Raw genomic sequence first — 25,594 nt, 5'->3', positions numbered from 1 at the left:
AACCGTATAAAGAGATATAAAGTTACAATTAAAAGAAATAAGATGATAACTGTGAAATTATGAGATGAAAAGTCACAATTACCATAAATAAAAACTATGATTTTATATCTTATAGCTGTGACATATAAACAGGCAATTATGAGATATAAAATTGCATTTGGAATTATAAATTGGAACTGTGAAATATAAAGTCATAATTGGGAGAAATCAAGTCTCAATTGACATAAAATCACATTGTGAGATATAAAATTGTAGTCATGAAATATTGTCACAATTGTGAGAAATAAAGGAGAAATTGTGAAATATAAAATATCACATTGTGAGATTTAAAGTCTCAGTTATGAGATAAAAAAAAAAACGTCACAATAACCAGAAACAAAGTCTCGATTGTAGAAGCCATAATCTTCTGGTCTGTGATTCAACATATGGTGCAACAGCATTTTAGGCGACCTTGTGTTCCTTTCCCTGTCCTGTTCTTCTCTCCTCCCCAATCACTTCCTGTCTCTCTTTCATTATACTGTTGAATAAAGCCCCAAAATATAATGTGCAGTTGTCACTTTGACACATTGTTTTTTACCTGATCTGACTCTAAAACCACTTCTTTTCGTTGTTTCCATATAAAGCCCATTTCTGAGTACCTGGCAAAACATTACAGTGTAGTCTATGCAGCAAAATTGTGGTCTTAAACGGTCGCCCCATGGCAGTAACATGCTGGATGCACAACAATCACACAAGAAGCCCTTTGTACTTCAGAAAAAAGAGAGGAAAAGTCAGCCCGCTAAGAGCAAAGATGGCAGAACATCATGAGCTGTTTATTACTGTACGTTCCAACATTCAGCCTCCATCGCTGCAAGGGAAGATTTTTAGGACACCGCATGAAATGCGTGTTGTGCTCAACTCGACTAACGTGGCTAAATAAAGGCAGGATACAAAAGCGAAAAGAATAAAGCCCTTCACGCTTCCCTTGTGAATTGGTGTGTGCACAGGTCAAGCCATTGATGAGATCAAGCAGAAAAATACAGCGCGCCTCTAGGGCCAAATGAGAGCCGTCCAGGTCTAGAGCTGCAGGCTGTAGGCGAAGAAGGGTTCTGCCTGTGTTCTAGTGAGTCATACGCAGCGGAGAGAGACAGACTATATAAAAGCTTCAATTCAAGGTAAACCCGAAATGTAGAGTTTTGATAACATTCACTGACGTGCATGAGCTTAAATCTGGAATTGTGCTAATCCCTGTCTCGCTCTTGCCATCTCTCTCTGTGGTTTGGTGGTAATGAGGGAGTGACTGCGTGTGTCCTGGGGTGGCTGTCTGTACACAGAGACATCTGGAGCAAATTAATGAGAACCTGCCAATGTTACATACACGAATATGCATGAAACTGCACACTGCAACCAAAAGAACTCTAAATTGGATGCATGTCACATTAGCATTGTCATGCCCATCTGGATTCATGAGTGTGCTGAACATATTTTAAAGATGTTAAAGCTTTAAAAGAGTTAAAGTACATGTGTTTGAAGGCATATAGATCGAGCAAGTATGTGTTTCTTGAACTACTGGCTCTTGTGGACATACAGGCCTTGTCTACACTAATATGTTTTCGCTTCATTTAGTCTTGCATTTGATCACACCTGTGAGCTAAACTCTTGCTGTATGTGCGCATATGTGTGTGAGAGGCTATTCTAGAAAAGTGTTGGAATAAAACACTCACATCTCACCACTACACCAGGATTAACATTGTAGAGAGTTGTCTTGAGCGAGACTGACTAATCAAGCGTGAACTGACACAGCGCGTTAACACTTCTGAGAACCAAGAAAGCCAAATACACGCATACTCTCGCCCTATAAAAGAACAGAAAGCATTACCCTTTCATCAGCAACCACATATCCCAGAGTGAGAGCAAGCATGAGCACTCAAGTGAACAACTCACAGAGACCCACCACTGCTAATGCAGGACACCCACACATCATGTTAATACACAGCACACAAAGGCAATGATAATAAAGGACTGTTTATATATTATATGTCTGCTGAACAACATGGTAGGATAGACTCAAGTTACTCTAATACTCTAAAACTCTTTACTCCAATTGATATTTCTCATGGTTTGTTTATATACATGTCAAACTATATGGGGTAAGTTGTCACAAAGACAACCAGCCATTAACAGACTATTAAATTTGCTTTTTTAAACTGTAAAACAGTTCAAACAAACAAACATATAAATAGAGAGGAAGAATATAAAAATGTAAAAAGAAAATTAGATTCAAAATCGCCAATTACTTTGTCTATTTTCACCCTTTCAGAAATGTTTTTGACCATTGTGCATCTCAGAACAAAACCCAGTAGCGGTGTTTGAACCCTGAATAAAAATGTAATTTTGAACAAATCGGTTGTGTGATTGATTCAATGACTCACTCATAAAGACAGTGACCTACTGGCATAATGGTTTAACCTGCAGAAAGAGTGAAAATCCCCACCACTAATGAAAATTTAAGGGCCTGAAATTAATGTTGTATAAAGAAAAATATAACGTTTTGGCCGACATTAATTGCAATTAATAAATTGTATATAACCCCAACATATGAAATAAATGTGACATCTTGCCCCAAATTTATAAGAAATCAACTTGCCTTAGGAACACAGTTCAAACAATTATATAACCAATTATACAGATGGCTCTTGTATATGCAAATAAGATAATTTACGAGTCTGGAGGGGAAAAATGCGCCCCTGGTCTCCTCTATAGGTCAAAAATCACTGCAACTTATATCTTTACCCTCTCACACGCACCATCTTTCATTATGTTTCTGTCTCTAGCTGCATGCCTCTCTTTCAGTGCTCCTGTGTGTCTCAGCTTTTTAAACAAACATTGTCTCTCTCTCCCTCTCTCTCACATCAATAATGTAACTAAATGTATCTCTGTGTTTAAACTCTGACAGGCCCTTCTGTCACTTACCTGTTTAATAATAAACAGAAAAAGAGGGGGACAGAGAGACAGAGTGAAGGGGACAGTGTGTGTGCAACACAGGAATGAGAATGATATGCCAGTGGAGTGCATTACTCTAGCACTTACTTACTTGGTTTGGCCCACACAGCAGTTTTTGCTTCCATCAGTGTGCAAACAGCCCCATCTCTCTGCATCACAATGGACCCACTGAGTGCAGCCCGGCACTTCATACATGTCCACGCTCAGGGTTACGGGCTACCTGAGAATCTATTTAGGAGTTCGGGTCATACACTTTTAATTACAGTTAGGGAACTCAGAACAAGTCAAATGGGGGAAAACCCTGGATGAAACCATTTTAAACTGAGATTAAACAGATTAGTAAATAACAGACTAAAACTGTGAGCAGAGTTAAAGGAGAACTCCGGTCAATTTTAACATTGAGCTCATTTTTTTGTACATTTGGAGTGCTGTCAATACAGAGAACAACGACAAAAATCGGTGTTGCCTACACCGAGTTATTCTATTTTAAAAATTTGCACCCTGTTGACTTCAATGGGGCAAGTACAAACCTGCTTTTAGCCTCTTAACATCCTTCATGTGTCATTACAAGTGCACAGAAAATGTGAGTGATTCCTTCAGAGTGAACACGAGTGAATCTGACTGCAGTATATGTGAAAGATGTATAAAAATGATGTTATTTAAGCCAGCGCAAATACCTGTTTACATCCTGTTTTCGGCTGAAGTCCAAAGTAGTCGATTGCCGAGTTCACGTGCATATGTTTAGTTACCTATGATCACGCGCGTGAACTCGGCAATCGATTACTTTGGACTTCAGACGAAAACAGGATGTAAACACAGGTATTTGCGCTGGCTTAAATAACATCATTTTTATACATATCTTTCACATCTACTGCAGTCAGATTCACTCGTGTTCACTCAGAAGGAACCACTCACATTTTCTGTGCACTTGTAATGACACATGAAGGATGTTAAGAGGCTAAAAGCAGGTTTAGTACTTGCCCCATTGAAGTCGACAGGGTGCAAATTTTAAAAATAGAATAACTCGGTGTAGGCAACACCGATTTTTGTCGTTGTTCTCTGTATTGACAGCACTCCAAATGTACAAAAAAATATATTTCATCATGCATTTTTGTGAAAAACATGGAAATATTGCTATCCCTTTGAATAGCACATGCAAATCTTCTTAAATAAATTTAAATATTTGGTTAAAATCAAATGAAAACATATTTGGCATTGTGTGTAAAAAGTTGCACTTCTCTGGATATAATTAGAAGAAATAAGTGGTGTAAAGTATTTGAGTAAATGTTATTAGTTACTGTACTTAAGTATGTTGTAGTCCTACTTAAATATCAAACTGCCAAAGTCTTGTGATTTCGAATGTTTCGTTAATTTCAATGGTTTGCCGCTAGAGGCGATGATTTCTGTGAACCCATGAACCAGCGTCTGTACGGTGTTTACCTGATCTCGGATAAATTTTATACCTTTGTAGACATTTGATGACACATTTGAATAGTAAAAAGGAAGAGTTGTTGTTAAAAGTTTTCTTACTGGTCTGATTAAGCAAGCTCTCCAAAAAAAAAAAAAAAAAAAAAAAAAAGATTTGTTAATTTCATTTAATAGATGACACCATAAATAAAACATTTGTAATTGGTTTGTAAAAAGGTGTTTTTATGCATGTTTGGGCTGAGTTTTCACTGCATTTACAATGTTCTAACAAGCATGGGTCACCAGTCTATGGAATTTGGTTCAGTAGATTCAAAGTTTCGAAAAGCTTCATTTCTGCCATCACCTCCATCTACAGGGCATTGACGGTTCTATGTTTTGTGCGTCTTGCCCTTACTCAGTTAACAACCTGCTTTACATGAAAGTGCATTAGCAGGTAGTTGTTGAATCGCAGGTGTTACATATGTGAGACGAGGATGTGGCTGCATTCGGTTGAATCCATCCGCTATGATATCTTTATGAAGGATATTGGTTTACTTGTGCCCTTTTTGAGCACTTGAGCTTAACTGAGACTTGAGTGTCTAGACCAATTGTTCCCAACCTTTTTCAACTCGCGGCCCACACAACCAAACACATACGTTTCCATGGCCCACTGCAATAATTTTAACTGAATTTTTAAGTTAGTTCAGTAAGTTCACCCAAAAATTAAGGTCTCTCAGAGGTCACTCTTCCTCCAGAACTAGATTTGCGTACGGCCATTACCGGAAGCCAGTGATTATAGTTTATAAAGTTGTAAATATGGATATTTTTCTTACAAAAACGCTTTGCATCGCTTCGCTTCAGAAGGCCTCACGCGTACGTGACCGTTAATCAATGAAGCTGTCTACATTGCACAATAACTCTTTACATCGTGTCTACACTTTGTTCAAATGAGAGGATTCTCAAGCTTGCATAATTCAGCGCTGAACAAAAACTATAGTGTTTTGAATGGTGAGTGGATTGACTAGCCATTGCGTTCAAGAAATCAACAGATATGTCTGTGATTGGCTGCACTGCTCAACACTGCAAAAGCACGTTGTAAATATAAACATGTGACATTCTCCATAGTATGTTGGGCTGGAGAGAAGAAAGATGCACTACTGTATTTTCTTCGTTTAGCTTTATTTTTAGTCTTTTTGATGTCAGGCATTAATGAAGATTTATCCTTACTTGTAGATGAAGAAACATATGCATTTGTCCTTTTCAGCAACTCTGTTGATAACCATTTATCCATGTTTAAATCTGTTTTACCCTATAGACAACAATTGGTCATATAAAAAATGTTGTCCTGTCCCTGTGAATTTCAGTAACAGCCCTGACCCAGAATCATCCCTCTGTTCATTCCACGCTAACAGATGGAGAGGCCATCTGTAAATGATGATTTGGAGTTTCTGGAGACAGTTTTAGATCATTTTAGCACTGCAGACCTGTTAATGATATAAATAAAGCCTTAAATTACCTTTAGAAGCCATAGTTGTGTTGGACTCTGATTTCAATTGCGACACGTTTATAACAGGTTTGATCATGTTGAATTTGCCAATTGAAGAATCACATTCACTCCCCACATGAACTAACAAACAATGATGTTCACACAGTATTTCAAGGTAAATTTCCACATAATGATCCACGGTATACATGATTTAATTTTACAGATGTTAAAATACAGTTCATACACATGGTATGTGCCTTACTTGCATGTATAAATAGATATAAGCGAATTAATTTTATTATAAATCATCCTGTGTATAATGAGGTCAAAAAGTGTGTTGTGTGTGTGTGTGTGTGTGTGTGTGTGTGTGTGTGTGTGTGTGTGTGTGTGTGTGTGTACGTATGTTATAGGAAGCATTTTTTTCCTCCCTTTTAAAGGTTAGGTTTATTTTGCTATCCTATATATGCACAATTATATGGAGAGTTCCATTTCATTATTTTCATTTAGCATTATTTTTCCCCCTGCTGTCCCTGATTAAATATCTTTATGAACAACATCATGACAATTGTAACGCTTAGTGGGATTCCTTGTGGCTGTCCTCTCACTTGACACTAATCGACTGACTAATTACAAACACCAAACTTAGTCAGTTAAAATAATTAAATTGTTCTGCAACATTCATTAAATTTGTTTGAATGGATGCATGAAATGCCTGAGAGCAATGTACTGAATGCTGCTTATCTGCTAAGTGGTCAAGAGTTACTAAAACTATTAACATGTTGCATCAGCATGAATTTCAACTGCTTTAGGGAAGATTGCATTCAGGAAAAATATAGATTTTAAAATAAAAAAAATTACTTTACAAAAAGCAGAAGAATCCAAAATGATTTGCATAGTTAATTAACATAAAACCTTTATGATAACAGTGATTATTTTTAAAGTCACCATGAAATCAAAATTGGCGATTCTTGTTTTGTTTTGTTTATGGAATAATGCAGTATTTATTATAAAACAATTTATCCATGCACATCATTTAAAAAAAAAATGTGTACGGATGTATGTCGCAATAGGGAAAATAAGACTATCGCAACTTCCGTTTCACGCTGTCCAAGTACTAATGTTAAATATTAAGGAATACATAATCCTTTAAAAGCACAACATTTCTAAACACTCTGTTATAAAGTGCCCTCTTTTCATGTTCACTGTGTACTAAAGAAGAAAAAACACAGTAAATCTCTCCCAAATCCCTGCCCTGCACGCTCTAAGCCATCACTGTCTTCAGGAGGAAGAGAAACGATGCATAAGAACCAAATAGAGAGAGAGACAGACAGGAGGGAAATGATAGATTGGCAGAGAGATTTGTAGGGTCCCCATCTGTGAACATAATCTAAAAAAAATCTGTTTACTCACAAGTGGGAGAGAGAGAGAGATGGAGGGGTGGATTTAGTATAAGCCACAGAATAATATCAGTTTCTTGGTTTTAAGGGCAGATAGAGGAGGGAGGGGGGAGGCAGAATTAAAAACACTCTCATCCTCAGTACTGTATATGTGACAGCTGTGTGTGTGTGTGTGTGTGTGTGTGTGTGTGTGTGTGTGTGTGTGTGTGTGTGTGTGTGAGAGAGAGGCTTAGGCCTTCTGTGAATGTGTTTTATATGACTGCGCTTGTTTTGTGTTTGCTCAGTTTTGTTTGTTCAATTTAAGACTTTAGGTTCTTTACACAAGGGTTTGACCCATTTCACGCTGCCCCAGAGGAGCCAGAGCTCAGCCGCCCCTCATCTGGAAAATATGTGGTATTAAATAAACATGTACTATTTCAGAAATAATTCATTTGTAAATGGTACAATTGATTCCAGATAAGAATTCACTCGCTTCTTTTATTCTTCTTTTCACTCTCTCTCTCTGTCGGTGATAAACAGTTCATTAGATGAATGTCAGAGCAAGCATGAGATTATGGGAAAGGACAGCTTAGATGCCAGATTCCTGTCATATCAACCTTTTCTGTATCACAAATTTTGACATAAGTTTTCCCTGTGGCTCATTTTTCATATAGGAAGTTGACAGATGCATTCCAGTGTCATGCACATTTTAGCAACACATTCCTGGGGACGGTCTTGTATTTTCCTGCTGGCACAAAGCTAAGTCTGAGACCACTGGTAAAATGCTTCTATTATTTATTTAAAGGGCCCCTATTATGCTATTTTAAAGGTTCCTAATTTTGTTTTGGAGGTCTCCTAAAATAGGTTTCACCAACTCGAATTTTACGAGGTGGCTAATTTGTACGAATTCATACGACCTCACTCGTACGAATTAGTACGATTTTTGCTAAATCGTACATATTTTACAAGTTGCCCAATTCGTATGAATTCGTACGAATAACCTACCCCTGACCCCGCCCCTAAACCTAATCATCACGTGGGTTTAGACAAATCGTACGAATTCGTACGAATTAGCCACCTTTTGATCACTCGTACGAATTTGTACGAATTGGTTGTGAGATAGCGTTGATTTCACTGCACCCAAGGTTGAAAAGCACTTTAATTTTCTCATAATATACATTGGACATCACTTAATTTCTCAAAGAGTCAGAAAACACTTCTTTTGAAGATTCAATGTCTCTAAACCCATCCTTACCATCAGCCTACTCTGTTCTAATTGGTCAAATGACCCAGTCTGTTGTGATTGGTCAACTTACAGCGCTGTTGGAAATGAATCACCTATTACCAAATCGATTCTTTCTTTTAAGAGACAATAACTTTATTTGCTATGCACTTTGATCTTTAAAACATTTTACATTGACAAACAGCTATATTATACTGCATGAAAGGTAATATTTGGAAAAGTACACTGTAATTGCCCCATTATACACTGTAAAAAATTTCTAACCCTCCCAAATCAAAAATTTCAAGTGACCGATAACATTCTGGCCCAAGTGAAATTCTGTAAATTATAAAATTAAATTTACAGATTTTCACTTGGGCCAATTGTAATTTACAGAATTTCACTTGGGCCAATTGAAAAATGTAGATGTTATCGGTCACTTGAAATTTTTGATTTGGGAGGGTTAGAAATTTTTTAGTGTATAATGGGGCACTTAAAAAAAAAGTATCTATGTATCTTTTCAGTGTTAATCAATTTTGGTCCTGATAGTGTAAGCCCGTCTAAATCGGTCCAGTGGCGGCATCCGATAGAACAGATGACGCGTTACTGTCTTTTCCACGTGGTTTTTCCAAGTAATTTAATTTAAGCTTTTATCTGACTCCATTTTATAAAGACCTCGAATTTAGGTTAGATTGCCAATTGGTTATTGGTCAATTATATAATAGTTTAACAATACAGTTGATTGTTCTCTTTAACTCTTTACTTTATATTTTATTCGTTCATTAGGAAGCTATGTCGCTAAAAGAGTCTCACGCCGGCCGTTTACGTAGATCTCACGATCACAAACTCACCAGTCTGATAGATAACCAGAGTTTATGGCTAAGGCAGTTCAACATTGCCGCATACTTGCTTCCTATTGTTAAAAAGTACCCATGTAGTCCCCTACAGTCGCCCATATAACAACTTTGTTAAAGCCCGAACAATAACCAAAGGTTATGACTACATTAAGACAATGCTGCTTTAACGCTTGCTATTACCAATAGTATTTTTATCTAGCAGTTTGTCAGGAATCTAGAATCCCACGAGATGTGCCTCACGCTCCATCTAAACTGGGATCTAGTATGTACTTAACCCTTGACGCAGATTTGTGGAAACATAAGACTTCACTTACTTGAGAAAATAATTTCAGAGTAATTCAGAATAAAATCAAATGTAACAATTTATTATGTCAGGTAAATATATCATGCCAATTTCATAATCAGTTCAAAGATAATCAATACAGTAACATCAAATGCTCAGAGATAAAGAGTAAAATATGCTGGCTAAACCCGACATTTAGAAAAATACATAGTGCTGAAGTATTTGAGGTCCTTCAACATTATGGGCTGATCTGAGTTACAGAATGGCGCTGAGCCTCTTGTTGCATTTCTTTATAAAGACAGAAACTTCTTTCACATGGAAACATTTGCTAAAAATGATGATTTGCATTCACAGTTAATACCTTTTGGGAGCTGAATGCCATTTGCCTGGAAGACACACCCTCCTCTGTGTGCGAGTTATCTCTAAACTCTTAAGAACTATATTACCTTTTCTTTGGGAATGAGACCTTTGTACCAGTCGCACTGAGACATTTCAAATGATACCAAACATGTGTAATACTGTATATGATAATTATTCACATTAAACCATTTAGATTTTTGGGTAAATATGGTGATCTGAGCGTGAGAGAGAGACAACATGGGGGAGGTGATTGACTCTGGGATGCTAGTTTCTCAAGAGAGAGTCAAATGTTAATTTCGAGAAAGGTCCTTTGTCTTCTCGGGGAGTGGTCGTTCCTCAACCAGACTGCCCGGGATTTTCTCATTTCTCAATTCTTACAATAGGGATTTCTTATATAGAAACGGTTTCTATTTCTGTAATGTTGTGGCCAGAACTAGAAAAAAATGTCTCAGGTACTGATCATGTCCTTTATTTAATGGTAAAAAAGGGTTTAATGTGTGTTTAAATATAATTTTACATGTCCTTTTTTCAATACAATGGACCCTTTTTACAGACAGTGATGACTTGGTAAATCTAGCAAAGTTTTTCATATTTTAATGTTTAAAAAACGTTAACGAACATTTATAACACTAATATATATATATATGCGATATATATATGCCTGCGGTAATGTTTTTCATTTATATTATGATGTGATGTTATGGCAGTCCATGTTTTTCGAGAATGTTGCACTCCTGTTTGTCATTGTGCACGAAACTTCACGCCAATAAATCATCAGGTATATTTGCTGACTTGTGCGCGTCTCAAGCGCCCTCTTTACGTTCGTCCTAATGCCTGTTAGTTGTCCGTGGATTTGCCCATATTTGCCGTTAAAAATGGAAATGTCTTTAGACATGGAAAATCGATTTTACAATCGATTCAATGAACACTTAAGTCTCAAAAATCGAACAGGATTTTTTCCAGAAAGTGACAGCCCTAATATATATATATATATATATATATATGTACAAACATTTTTTACATTTATTTATATAGCGCTTTTTACAATACAGATTGTTTCAGAGCAGCTTTACAGAGATAACAGGAAAATATTGCAACAAAGTTTGTTTCCAGAAGAGAATAGCATCAGTCCAGCTTAAGTCAGTTCAGTGATGTTTCATTTTTGTTGTCAAAAAGTTATTAATTTATTTAATTTCTATATATATTTAGTCGCTCTGGAGAAAACCAGTTCTCATATGATAGTGTCAATGCAGGCAGATCAATATTATTGTTGAATATTAAATTAAATGTTACATTAAATGAGAGTGATTTATATTTACATTAAATTACACAAAACTAGTTCAAGTTGTCATGAAACTGAAGTTGCGATTCCTACTGAAGTTCTTTCTTATTGTGACTGTTGTATATACGCGTGAAACAGCTTCTCGGACAAGAAAAAATGTAGGACGAGACTTGATTTTTTTCTATTGGAAATTGACTGGATCGTTGGATGGTTGTGGTTTGCTATTGCTTGTGATCTCATGTGAGTGAAAGGTTGTCCCGCTGGTAAACATGTCTTCAGAGAAGAGAAGAGATGTCATTGCAAGAGGGAGGGAAATGTAAAAAAAGAATGATGTGCACGGATAAATAATTTATAATAAATACTGCAATATTCCATTAAAAACAGTAATTGTCCATTTTGATTCTGTGGTGATACTGCTATTAGTTAAATCATCTAATAAACTCTGTCGCTGTCTGTTCATCTCTCTCTCTCTCTACTTCTCTGTCCTTTCCTGACTCTCAGTTATGCTGCTGGACACTACGGAGTCCACCGCTGAGCTTGGCTGGACAACGTATCCTGACACTGGGGTAAGATTCATGCATTTGTTTAGAAACGAATTTATGTGTATCTGAAACAGACAGATCACACTTTAGAATATTCTGAGGTGATTGTGTGTGTGTGTGTGTGTGTGTGTGTGTGTGTGTGTGTGTGTGTGTGTGTGTGTGTGTGTGTGTGTGTGTGTGTGTGTGTGTGTGTGTGTGTGTGTGTGTGTGTGTGTGTGGTGTATTGATGCCCTCTTCCTTCATGTTTTTGTATTGTTTCTGTGGGCCTGTGAGTTTGTACTTCTTGTTTTATTCCCGCCTTTCTGAAAACACAGGAGATGAAGCATATTTAAACTTCCTTCCCTCAATTCCTTCATCCTCGGTCAGCTCGACCGTGATATATTTGTGGCCCTGGGCAGCGCAGAGACTGTGACCTACTGAGAAGAACTGAACTCAGTCCTCTACTTACTGTCCCAGCTTCTCTTGCCAGACCTCAGTCTCTCTCTCTCTCTCTCTCTCTCTCTTCTCTCTCTCTCTCTCTCTCTCTCTCTCTCTCTCTCTCTCTCTCTCTCTCTCTCTCTCTCTCTCTCTTTGTCACTTGGTCTGCATACATATCTTTGTTAATCTATCCATCTGTGCTTTTCTTATTCTCCTTCGCTCATCTTCTCATTCTCTCAAGCTGTCCACCCCATCTTTTTTTCTGCACGTTCAAGCCCATTTTATTCTTTCTTTCCCTTTTTAGTTCCCTAAACGAATGTTTTCATTCCTCCAGCAGTCATTTCATGTTAAGTTTTTTTGATGCTGTGTTTCTCTCCGTCTCCTCTTAGTCACTTGTCTGTTTGATTTATTTTCTTCATCCTCTGTCTCGCTCTTTCTCAGCGTGGCAGTTGTTCGCCGCCTTTTTGTGAGTCAGTGAGGGTGTGTGTGTCTGTGATTTCTGTATTGTGTATTTCTGGAGAGATTTGGGATTTTCAGCTTAAATCACCTGAAGAGGCAGGAAAGGGCAGGGTATTTCTCTGATATAATCTGTGTCATTTTAGCAAAAAAAATGCATCTAAGTTTTTTTCACAGAGCTGTAGATTCCCATTTACATGCAATAGTTCTCCTAACATTGTATTTATTTCATATTCATTGCTATTTACATATTTTACAGTACAGCAAAAAATCTAAGTCCATATTAAAATGTGTGTGTGTGTGTGTGTGTGTGTGTGTGTGTGTGTGTGTGTGTGTGTGTGTGTGTGTGTGTGTGTGTGTGTGTGTGTGTGTGTGTGTGTGTGTGTGTGTGTGTGTGTGTGTGTTTGTTTGTTTGTTTGTTTGTTCAGGTACCTACATCCTCACAAGATGGCAATATCTTTTTTTAGGTTTAAAGTCAATTTTGTTATAAATTACAATGTGGACTTGGACTTATGGACCACATTGTACTTGTAAAAAAATGTAAATAGCAATGAATATAAACACATGTATGCATATGTATTATATAAACAAACTTTTATTTTAGAACCGGTTCATCGCGATTACTCGATTTGACAGCACTATATGAAGAGTTCAGATGCAAAAGCCTCTAAGTGCCATCTGAAATTTTCTTCTAGAATTATAATTTTTATAAAGCTTGTTTATTTAAGTTAAGTAATTTCACTTAAATGACAATTAATAGGTAATTTGCATTTAAGTGAAATTATTGAACTTAAATATACAAGCTTGATAAAAATTATCATTCTAGAAGAAAATTTCAGATGGCACTTAGAGGCTTTTGCATCTGAACTCTTCATATATATATATATATATATATATATATATATATATATATATATATATATATATATATATATATATACACTTAAAATATTTTTAAAATAAAAATGTCATTAAAAAAAATCAAAAGGGAACTCAGACGTCTGGTCTCAATTATATATTTTCAGGTGGATGAAAATATTGTGGTTGTGCAGTATTCATGCCTCAAGCTCATTTTTATTCTCTAACATTGTTCCTCCTCTCAGTGGGATGAGGTGAGCGTGTTAGATGACAAGGGGAGACTCATGCGTACCTTTGAAGTCTGCAATGTCAATCAGAACCCCCGTCTCCAAGACAACTGGCTGGCCACACCCTTCCTGTACCGGCAGTCAGCTCCAAGGGTCTTTGTGACACTGCGTTTCTCGGTTCGTGACTGTGCCAGTCTACGCTCACCCTCCCCGACATGCAGGGAGACACTGACTCTGTTCTACAAACAGGCTGACTCCCAGAGAGAGCTAGAGAGAACCTGGGCAGCTGAGGTGAGTGGCGAGGGATTTTCTCACTTTCAAGGCCCAAACCTGCAATTATAATGAGATTAAAGAAGGATTGAGAAGTTTGTATTTAGCTCAGTGGTACATGGATCAGTGACATAAGACTCACAGGTCATTGACATAAAAACACAAAGTCAATTCATGCTGTAAAATCATGTTGTTTACAACTGATGATGTGTCCAACCTGCAACCTGTTTCAAAAACCATGAAATATTATAATTCAATTTTATGGCTTGGAGATATCTTGAGGTCATGTCTGTAGCTCAACTTCAGTCTTACTTTCCAATTATCTCCTTTCTGCAGGACAGTATGGCATCATAAGTACAGTATAGCCTGTTATCAAATGCTGGTTTGTTGGATACCTTGTCCTACACCCACACACAGACATCATATGAAGTATTTTGGCAGCATTCAGTCTTGTAGCATTCTGTTTTGTTTGACTGACTAAGATGTAGGCTACTTGGAACATTTGTCATGATGGAGCCTGAGGTTTTATTTTAAAGAAAATAAGACCCTTGTGCTCTTTGAATGACTGTATATTGTATGAACTACACTTCCCCAGATGAATCACTCCGAAGAAAAGAAGAAAACTAAACTGCATAATACCTCTGACATATCCCTGCAGGCTTCCAATGATATTAATGTAAAACATTAAAGCTAGAATGGTATCTTTCATTGCTTAAGTAAAATCAAATATTAATATATATACATGGGGAGAACAAGTATTTGATACACTGCCGATTTTGCAGGTTTTACCACTTACAAAGCATGTAGAAGTCTGTAATTTTTATCATAGGTACTCTTCAACTGTGAGTGACGGAATCTAAAACAAAAATCCAGAAAATCACATTGTATGATTATTAAGTAATCAATTTGCATTTTATTGCATGACATAAGTATTTGATACATCAGGAAAGCAGAACTTAATATTTGGTACAGAAACCTTTGTTTGCAATTACAGAGATCATACGTTTCCTTTAGTTCTTGACCAGGTTTGCACACTCTGCAGCAGGGATTTTGGCCCGCTCCTCCATACAGACCTTCTCCAGATCCTTCAGGTTTCGGGGCTGTCGCTGGGCAATACGGACTTTCAGCTCCCTCCAAAGATTGTCTATTGGGTTCAGGTCTGGAGACTGGTTAACCCACTCCAGGACCTTGAGATGCTTCTTACGGAGCTACTCCCCTGTTGCCCTGGCTGTGTGTTTCGGGTTGTTGTCATGCTGGAAGACCCAGCCACGACCCTTCTTCAATGCTCTTACTGAGGGAAGGAGGTTGTTGGCCAAGATCTCGCGATACATGGCCCCATCCATCCTCCCCTCAATACGGTGCAGTCGTCTTGTCCCCTTTGCAGAAAAGCATCCCCAAAGAATGATATTTCCATCTCCATGCTTCACGGTTGGGATGGTGTTCTTGGGGTTGTACTCATCCTTCTTCTTCCTCCAAACAAGGTGAGTGGAGTTTAGACCAAAAAGCTCTATTTTTGTCTCATCAGACCACATGACCTTCTCCCATTCCTCCTCTGGATCATCCAGATGGTATTAACAAACTTCAGACGGGCCTGGACATGCGCTGGCTTGAGCAGGGGGACCTTGCGTGCGCTGCAGGATTTTAATCCATGACGGCGTAGTGTGTTACTAATGGTTTTCTTTGAGACTGTGGTCCCAGCTCACTTCAGGTCATTGACCAGGTCCTGCTGTGTAGTTCTGGGCTGATCCCTCACCTTCCTCATGATCATTGATGCCCCACGAGGTGAGATCTTGCATGGTGCCCCAGACCGAGGGAGATTGACCGTCTTCTTGAACTTCCATTTTCTAATAATTGCGCCAACAGTTTTTGCCTTATCACCAAGCTGCTTGCCTATTGTCCTGTAGCCCATCCCAGCCTTGTGCAGGTCTACAGTTTTATCCCTGATGTCATTACACAGCTCTCTGGTCTTGGCCATTGTAGAGAGGTTGGAGTCTGTTTGATTGAGGCCCCGTCCACACTACTGCGTTTTCATTTAGAAACGGAGAATTAAAACGAATACGATCTCCGTCCACACGAGCGTTTTAGCTGCGTATTAGAATTGATCTCCGTCCACATTAAAACGACGGAAAACGCGGATCACGTGACCATTCACGTGCCGGTGTAAACAGGAAACGGTTAGATTATTCCTCAGATCTGATGAAGAAGAAAGTAGCTAACGTTACCGCTGCACACGAGAATTGTCAAAGATCGATCGAATCGGCAGTTATAGCATTGTAAAATGCAGAATTTAGGGAAGGAAGGGAAGGATACGCCATGACCGATGACACCCAATCATAGAGCCGAACGTGAGCTTCTGCGTCATCGTTTCTAAAGTCCTCCGTTTTGACCCGTCCACACTAAAACGCCCTCCGGAGATTCAAAACGAAAAACGGGTCGGCAGCGTTTCTAAACTTCTCCGTTTTGGGTCTCCGTTTTTGTCGTTTTAGTGTGGACAGGAGGTGCAAACGTAGCAAAAGGTCTCCGTTTTTAAACGAAAACGCAGTAGTGTGGACGGGGCCTGAGTGTGTGGAGAGGTGTCTTTTATACAGGTAACGGGTTCAAACAGGTGCAGTTAATACAGGTAATGAGTGGAGAACAGGAGGGCTTCTTAAAGAAAAACTAACAGGTCTGTGAGAGCCGGAATTCTTACTGGTTGGAAGGTGATCAAATACTTATGTCATGCAATAAAATGCAAATTAATTATTTAAAAATCATACAATGTGATTTTCTGGATTTTTTTCTCTTTGTAAGTAGGAAAACCTGCAAAATCTGCAAAGTGTATCAAATACTTGTTCTCCCCACTGTGTATATATATATATATATATATATATATATATATATATATATATATATATATATATATATATATATATTTACATTGTTCAATTAGCAATGTGTAAATCAACATCTTTTGATCGTATACCTTTAGACATTTCTAAGCAGGGTGGCTTCAAGAGATACATAACTTCTACAAGTGCAATTACCAGGTCATGTTTGTTAGAGGAAAACACACAGTGTGGTTTTAAGACACCATTATGTGGAGTCTCAGCAATATGTGTGGTTCATTACTCCTCAGGGGAGAACCAGAGAAGATAATGCTCAAAACAGTAAATAAAAGTTGTAGTTATTCCTGTGGGATTGTAATGTGGTCTATCGTTGTGTAAATCAAATACTTTTCTTCTAGTTGTGCTGGTCTTGCAACTTCTCAGTTACATAAAGCTCTTCTCATCTCTTCTTTTTTTGCCTTCTCGTAGTTAATCTTTTAAATGCAATGCTGCCGCACTAATAATATCTCCTTGAAGGAATAGTTCATCCCAAAACTGAAGCTCTGTCATTATTTAGTCAACCTCATGTTGCTCCAAACCCATATAATGCTATTTATTCTGTGGAAGGCCAGAGTTTCCAGGTTTCAGGGGCACATCTGATGGCATTTTGTTTTGAAGATTTCACTAGAATGGATAGCAGCTGCGGGAAAGCAATAGATTGGCATGTGTGTCCAAGACTCCGCTGTTGGCTTCCACCACTGTTAACAGCTGCAATAAACACTCAGCAAGACATTAAAAATAACAAATTCCAGTGCCGGATCGACGCTCATTATAACACAGACTAACAATGAAAAACTCTGTTCAACATTTGGAGCTGCTTAAGCTGTATTAAATACATCCCTGCCTATTTCAAAAAGCAAAGTGATCAGGACAGGCCCCATTATGGTGGCCCAGTAGTGCACAACACAACGAAATTTAAAAAGCAAACATAAGTTCACAACACAATGAAATTAAGCCACAACACAACGGAAAATGTACAATGCAATGGAAATGAGCCACAACACAACGAAATAAAGCCGCAACAAAATGGAAATGCTCCCGACCACTAACGTTAGAGGGCTCTCGGAGCCCGATAAAGTTAGTTTTCCTTGCCGTTGTTCTATAGAGTTGGCAGTCTTAATATATCAATACCACGATTAGTTTTAACAGTAGGCTATGTAACCATTGTATACCATTGTAAATCATTGTATATAAAATATACTTCAAAATCACCTACGTTAATTATAGCTGCGTAATTATACTCGAGAATGCTTTGACACGCTACCACAGCGCATGATCCCTAAGGGAACGTCTGGCAATTACACCAAGTGGTTATACGTATAATTTATTATAATATAATTTGGTAAATAAAAACTATTTGGTGAATTGCAGAATTACAGGAAGGCATTGGCACAATTTCACCTGTTGTAAGTCAGTCTGGTTAATAGGAACTACAACCTTTGAAACATGATAAGAGAAAAAATAACTTTTATTATATTACAGAAATTTCCTAAAATAATTGTTTAGGCTACTGTAAATATGAAGGGAGGTATTGGAAAAAAGTCAGCTGTAGTAAATCAGTCTACGACCAATACAATCAAGCTTTGGATTTTTAACATGTTTGTTTTTAAATGTTAAAAAGTAATTTTAATTAATACAAATTATACGTTTTAACAACTTAAAGGAATTGGCAGACGTTCCCTTAGGCATCATGCGCTGTGGTAGCGCAGCAAAGCATTCTAGAGTATAAATATAATGCAGCTATAATGGACATAGGTGATTTTTAATTAATAAATGTTGATATACAATGGTTAGCTACATACTGTTAAAACTAATCGTGGTGTTGATATATTTTTTAGGCCGCTGACTCTATATAAGCATTTCCGTTGGATTGTGGCTTTATTTTCGTTGTGTTGTACATTTTCCGTTGGGTTGTGGCTCATTTCCGTTGTGTTGTGGATTCAGTTTGTTGTGTTGTGGCTTAATTTCGTTGTGTTGTGCCCTACTGGGCCACCGTACCCCATCCACCCATATTAATATACTATATACTGCTATATACAGCTATACAGTATATATACTATAAACAACTGCTTCTGTGAACTGTCACTGTAGACTAGAGGGGTGTGCACATTCTTTAAAATGTCTCCTTTTTTCGTTCAGTGGGGGGAAAGCTTATAAATTTAAAATGACTTAAAAGTGATATCATTTTAATTTTGGTGAACTATCCTTGTAAACATGACTGACATATTAATAATTAGTTTGATAGCTCTCTCTCCTACACTGTTCCAGCCTTCCAGTGGAGAGACGAGAGAGGGCTGGGTGAAGATCGACACCATCGCAGCAGACAAGAGTTTCAGCCGTGTGGAGCCAAGCCTGCCTCACCAGTACAAACCTGAAAACGCGCGACGCATCAACGTCAAAACCCGCAGCTTTGCTCCTCTCACACGCAAAGGGTACGATGACCTTTTTGCCTTGCCCCCATCTCCCTAAAACCCTTGATGAATGATGGTCACTGTGTGCAGATGAAATGAGGATCCCTCTGAATGTGGTCACTCAGGATCAGGCAATTCTGCTGTGTAAATATCAGCCACAGTGTTAATATTTGCCATGATATGGTTTGAATATGAAAACAAACAACAGTTATTAGTCTGTCTGGTCTCAATGGATGTTTTGCTGGCTGTTAAGCTTGTCGTCTGTCTCTTTTCATCTCCCTTTCTCTTTATTCTCTCTTTTTTAGGTTTGTGTTAGCAATAGTAGACAGTGGAGCATGCGTGTCACTCATGGGTGTTTCCGTATTTTATCGTCGCTGTCCAGCAACCAGTCGTTTCCTGGCTTTCTACCCAGCCACGCCCTCAGGGGCGGAGCCAACGTCTCTTGTTCCGGTGACTGGGACTTGTGTACCCCATAGCCAATCACAGGGTGGGACAGCACCAAGAATGCACTGTAACACAGAAGGCGAATGGCTGGTGCCTGTTGGAGGATGTACGTGTGATGCGGGATATGAGCCCAATCATAATGGCTCATCCTGTATAGGTGAGTCAACAAAGCATGGTGGAGATTTTGATTCATCTCAGTGACTTGAATCTTTTGAATCCATTTTCCAAAAAGATTTGTTTAGATTTGTTTACTGATTCATTGTGATGGGATATGAGCCCAATCATAATAGCTTAATTGGCCTGTTTAGGTGAGTCAACAAAACATGTAGTCTAATGGTGGACATTTTGATCCATCTCGGTGACTCAAATCTTTCTAATTCCTTCACACACACAAAAAAAGATTTGTTCACTGATTTAGTCAGTGATGGGATATAAGCCCAATCAAATAGGCTCTGCATATTCAATTGAGTCAACAAAACATGTAGTCTAATGGTGGAGATCTCAGTGTCTCAAATCCTTTCAATCTATTCACCAAAAAGTTTTGTTCAGATTTATTCACTGATTCATTCTGTGACTGTTTCTGCAGGTTACAGCAGTAAGTCATGGAAAATCTTTCTTTATATTTTATGAACTGAATGGATAAAAAAAAAAAATTGCGACCGAAACAATGTCTACAATACCACTAAAAAACTCTATATTATTGATATTTGCGTGTCTTCAACACTTCTAAGAGACTCTAGAAAGCATTTTTCTTTAAGCGCGGTTCTCCAACAAATTGCGAGTTTTCTAAAAAATAAAAAAAGGTGGAACCGGTGCAATGAATTAAACTGAAACATCCTAAGCCTTTGATTACTTGGAATCTGCTGTGGAGATGATTTATTATTTAAATTGTTTTAATTTGTTTGATTCACCATTCTATATGCATATAGGTATGTCTAAAGGTGAAGTGGAACACACCTTAAAGGGTTAGTTCACCCAAAAATGAAAATTATGTCATTAATGACTTACCCTCATGTCGTTCCAAGCCCGTAAGACCTCCGTTCATCTTCGGAACACAGTTTAAGATATTTTAGATTTTGTCCGAGAGCTTTCTGTTCCTCCATTGAAAGTCAATGGACGGCATACTGTCCATGTCCAGAAAGGCAGACATCATCAAAGTAGTCCATGTGACATCAGTGGCTCAATCTTAAGTTTATAAAGCGATGAGAATACTTTTTGTGCGCAAAAAGTAAACAAAAATATGACTTTATTCCACTATTCATTTCCTTCTCTCTGGGCCTCGAGTGAGTTCACGTAGTGTTTTTGCGCAGCGCGTCTATGTTGTACGTCACACGTAGGCTCACTATTGGACGCTTCTCATGTGTGATGCGTGTGACGTACAACACAGACGCGCTACGCAAAAACACTACGTGAACTCACTTGAGGCCTAGGGAGAAGGAAATGAATAGTGGAATAAAGTTGTTATTTTTGTTTACTTTCTGCGCTCAAAAAGTATTCTCATCGCTTGATAAACTTAAGATTGAGCCACTGATGTCACATGGACTACTTTGATGATGTCTGCCTTTCTGGACATGGACAGTATGCCGTCCATTGACTTTCAATGGAGGAACAGAAAGCTCTCGGACAAAATCTAAAATATCTTAAACTGTGTTCCGAAGATGAACGGAGGTCTTACGGGCTTGGAACGACATGAGGGTGAGTCATTAATGACATAATTTTCATTTTTGGGTGAACTAACGCTTTAAATCAGTGAATGGAACTGAAAAAAAAATTCACTTAAATTATTATTTTTTTTTTTAAATGCTGATTCATTCATGAATGTAGTCATATGGTTTCTGTACACTACACTGACATGAATGAAAGTATTACCCAGCTGGATGTATTTTTTTATTTAGACTCTACATACAGTGACCTGAAAATGTATTTGTGACATTTAAGTCACAGTCTTTTAGTTACAGTAAAAAAACAAAAAATTCAAACCACATGGCATTTGGAAACAGTGATGAATTAGCTTCAGTATTTTCTTTTTTTTAAATGACTTTTAACTAATTGGTGTCAACTTTATTTTTAGTGGATGAAGTCAGTTCATCTCAGGTTCACACTGGTCTCCTATCAGTGTTTTCACAGGTATAGCTTATCATATTTACTATGAGTATGATCCACTAACGTTTAACAACCAGAAAGTGTCCAAATACTTCTAACCACCAGCCCCCTTTCACTTACCTTATCATTTCATTGTGCGTGCATCATTGTTGTGTCAGTTATCTCTGAATCAGAACTCTGCGGGCTTCCTGTCATAGTAATTATGCACAAAATTTGAGGGACAAAGAATTACACACGGTGTATTCAGACAAGCGGGAAGGTGCCCATAAACACAGATCTAATTAAAAACACAAAAGACAAACCCTGCATTGCATGCAATGTGTTTTGTGGTTCCGAGTTACAAATTTGTCTCCACTAGTTAGCTAATGAGGGGGTGCCCTCATTTGGAAAAATATTCCAAAGTTAAATAATGATTCTTAAAGTGTAAACTACAAAAAGTATTCTGTTAGGGGTATTTTAGGAACGTGAAAATTCAATAGCTGAATTAATCTGAAAATGCAATACTTGACTAAATAATAACTGATCAAAAGTGACAGATAAACAAATTATCAAGGTTTCCACAAACATATTCAACATTTATAATAATGTTTCTTCTGAATGATCATGTGACACTGAAGACGCGAGTATCGATGCTGAAAATTCTGATTTGCGTCACAGAAAAAAAATACATTTCAAATATATTAAAATAGAAAACAATTATTTTAAATTGATATAATATTTCACAATATTACTGTTTTACTGTATTTTTTCTCAAATAAATCCAGCCTAAAAAAAAAATCTTACCAACCCCAAACTTTTGAAGAGTAGTATAGATTTATGTATGAACAAATTAATGTTGTGGGGATATAATTTTTTTTAAATGGATGTCCCTAGGCAGTTAGTCTGTAGCTTTATATATAAACAATACGTTTATTTTTGGGTCAGGTTGTGTTTACCTGAAATCAATATAGTAGATATTTTTCTTGTAACTTTGTCAGCATAATTTGCATTTTCAGTATTGTCTTTTTCCTTTATTGTCTGTTGATTAGCTGATGGAAGAAAAGCAAACAGAGAATTTAAGAAATGTTTAAGACTAACTCATCTTTATCATCAGCAAGTTCTTCCTTTCTGTCTATATGAGCAATTGAGGTCAGAGAAGAAGAGAGAGTTGCAGTAGAAGTGGAAGAAAGTGGAGCTGAAAGGCACTACATTCTCTGAAAGGGGTTAATTTCTGAGGGCGATGCGAGTAATTCAGACAAGAAGTTTTGAGATATCTCGAAGACGAAAGTAGAGTGGTGGGGAGACGGAGAGAGAGGGGGGATAAGAGAGGGTTGTGACACATTTAGGTCACGGTGATGTAATGGCCATTCAGCTGAACAAGTGACAGAAACCACAGGGAAGAGGAGGGGGAAGGACATGGTAGTGGACACGAGTTAAAGACTAGAGGACTGAGATAGCAAAAATTCTTGATGTATTTTCTTGAGTCAGTGCAGGTGTTCCAGAATCTATATTTCATTTAGATGTTGATTTCAGCAGCAAACTGGTTTGAATTTCTCACTTTTTGTCTCCTTTTTGTATTCCAATCATGGCTTGGCAAGAATGTGAGCTATGATTTATGATCTGAATTTATGACCAGTGAGAGATGACAGTGACATATGCACTGCAAAAAATATTCAAAATAAACTAAAATAAACTAAAATAAATAAATACATTTAACTTGATTAGTATTTTTCCCCCGTCTTTTCACTATATTTTAATTTACTTAAAACACTTTTTTTTCTTTTTATTTAATATCTTAAGGATAAACCTCAAAATTGTTTATTTATTTACCCATGTTGCTTCTTTGCTGTCTAGTCAAGAGCATCAGCTTTCTTCAATTGCCCAAATTAATAAACAGCTTAATTAAAGCTGTTATTGCTGATAAATGATAAATGGTCAATAATAAAATTCTTTAATACTTTGCCTTAATAAATAAAAAATAAAACACTTAAACTAAAGTCATTTTAAATGCTACTAATTTAGGCGTAACAACGTCATAATATGCAGTATGAAAATGGATATACATTTTTTATATCTGCTAAAGATTACATTTAATAGTGTTATTAAATTACTGTTTTTAAGATTAACTTTAAGTGATCATTAGGTGACAGAAAATGTAATCTAAATGTAAAAAATAGAGTAAATAGGCATGTAATTAAATTTTCAATATTTACCAATGTTGATTAATAATAATAAACAACACATTGTATGTATGTGTGTGTGTGTGTGTGTGTGTATATATATATATATATATATATATATATATATATATATATACAGTATATATAGTGAATTCCATATTTTCTGGACAAATGTGTTGATATACTGTATCAGATTTGAGGCCTTGAGCTTTGAGCAAGTTGTGTGCTAAAGAGCAAGTCTCAACGGCCCCATAGACATGACTGTTCTTTTGATTTGCCTTCACTTGTCCTTCAAGATTGTAGTCAATAAAGCACGACTGAGCAGATGAAACAATTACACCTGCTCATCCACACATGAAAACTTGTTTAGCACAGTGGACAGCTCAGTGTCCATCCTTTCATCCCGGGCCTAATATCAAATGTCATTTGCAGAATCTTCCAGATTCTGGGTATAATTAACCTTTTTCGTTCGATTTTCTGGTGCTTATAAAGGCAGAATGACTCATTTTCACTCCTGACATACTAATATTCTAAACAGCAGCCTTGAAAGGAGGGGTGACGTTGATTTGCTGTAGGATTTATATCCTCCAAGTTATTAAGGCCATTCAGATAACATGAAGGCACACTCTTGATATAAAATAGTATGACATTTTTAATTTGCATGTTGATCTGTGTCGTTTTGCCCGATTCTCTGGGATGAATAGGATGGAACCAAAATGTAACTGGTGACTACTAGGTTGTTTATAGTCTCTACTTCAGACATGAGTCTGATGCATAAGGCACACAAAATGGAAAACACTTCAGGATTTTCGAAGTCGTCATCTGATTGGTTGAATTCTACAGGATTTTCGGGAGACGCATGTGTCACGTTCTTTAACGGTCAACCTGGAAGTAAAGCCGTCATGGAAGAAGAAAGCCATTGTATTTACAACTGTTGCATTGAGGGCAAATCAGGATCAATTAAACTGTGGATTTTCAAAGTATGTGAGGTTCGCAGCATCACTGCAGTTGCAGTACACTTGCACAACGTTCTTGAATAAATCATTTAATAGATGCAATCCGGTCTGTTATCGTAGGTACTTCGCCTTTACATTTTCATTCCCCTAAACATGATGCGGAACAAAACAAATTATGATTGGTCGCTTTACATGTTGGTCAGACGTCCTCTTGGCCAATGAAAGCTGCGATGAAGTGCAAATCTTCTGCCGTCAATCTGAAGTTCTGGCAACGCGAGAGGTTATTTATAATGTGCAGAGGGCTTTTTGATTGTGGTACATACTTTATATTGCCTACTATAACCATGAATACTAACACATTCTACAATGACTGAACACAAAGTGGATAGCGTTACTTGTCAGTGGATGAAACTTGAAAGCTGTGTATTGCCTACATTTCCAAAGGCTGCTCCAGTGCACATGTTGAATAAGTTTTGTTGTAATGCTTTCTGAAGGGAATGCAGAAGAGGGAAAAGCCTTGCCAAAAGAGTTGCCAATTTGTGTTTGACTTTTTTTTGTGCAAGCATGATTTGATTTTTTGTACTGATGCAAATCATCCATTGTCGAACGACCGTCCGCCTTTAGATAGGACG

General features: G+C 37.4%; 1 protein-coding gene across 1 annotated transcript in view; it reads left to right on the top strand.

Annotated features, from left to right (window-relative positions):
- Window positions 1-25,594, top strand: part of ephb6 (eph receptor B6) — a 52,050-nt gene that overhangs the window by 5,349 nt on the left and 21,107 nt on the right. The window contains exons 2-5 of the mRNA XM_081388135.1: window positions 11,757-11,821; window positions 13,774-14,046; window positions 19,158-19,321; window positions 19,606-19,901. Coding sequence (XP_081244261.1) covers window positions 11,757-11,821; window positions 13,774-14,046; window positions 19,158-19,321; window positions 19,606-19,901 — 798 coding nt within the window. The remainder of the gene's footprint in view (window positions 1-11,756; window positions 11,822-13,773; window positions 14,047-19,157; window positions 19,322-19,605; window positions 19,902-25,594) is intronic.

This window comes from Scardinius erythrophthalmus (assembly GCF_964197995.2).
Source record: "Scardinius erythrophthalmus genome assembly, chromosome: 16".
NCBI classification, from domain to species: Eukaryota; Metazoa; Chordata; class Actinopteri; order Cypriniformes; family Leuciscidae; genus Scardinius; species Scardinius erythrophthalmus.
This window is presented reverse-complemented; position numbering and strand designations above follow the sequence as displayed.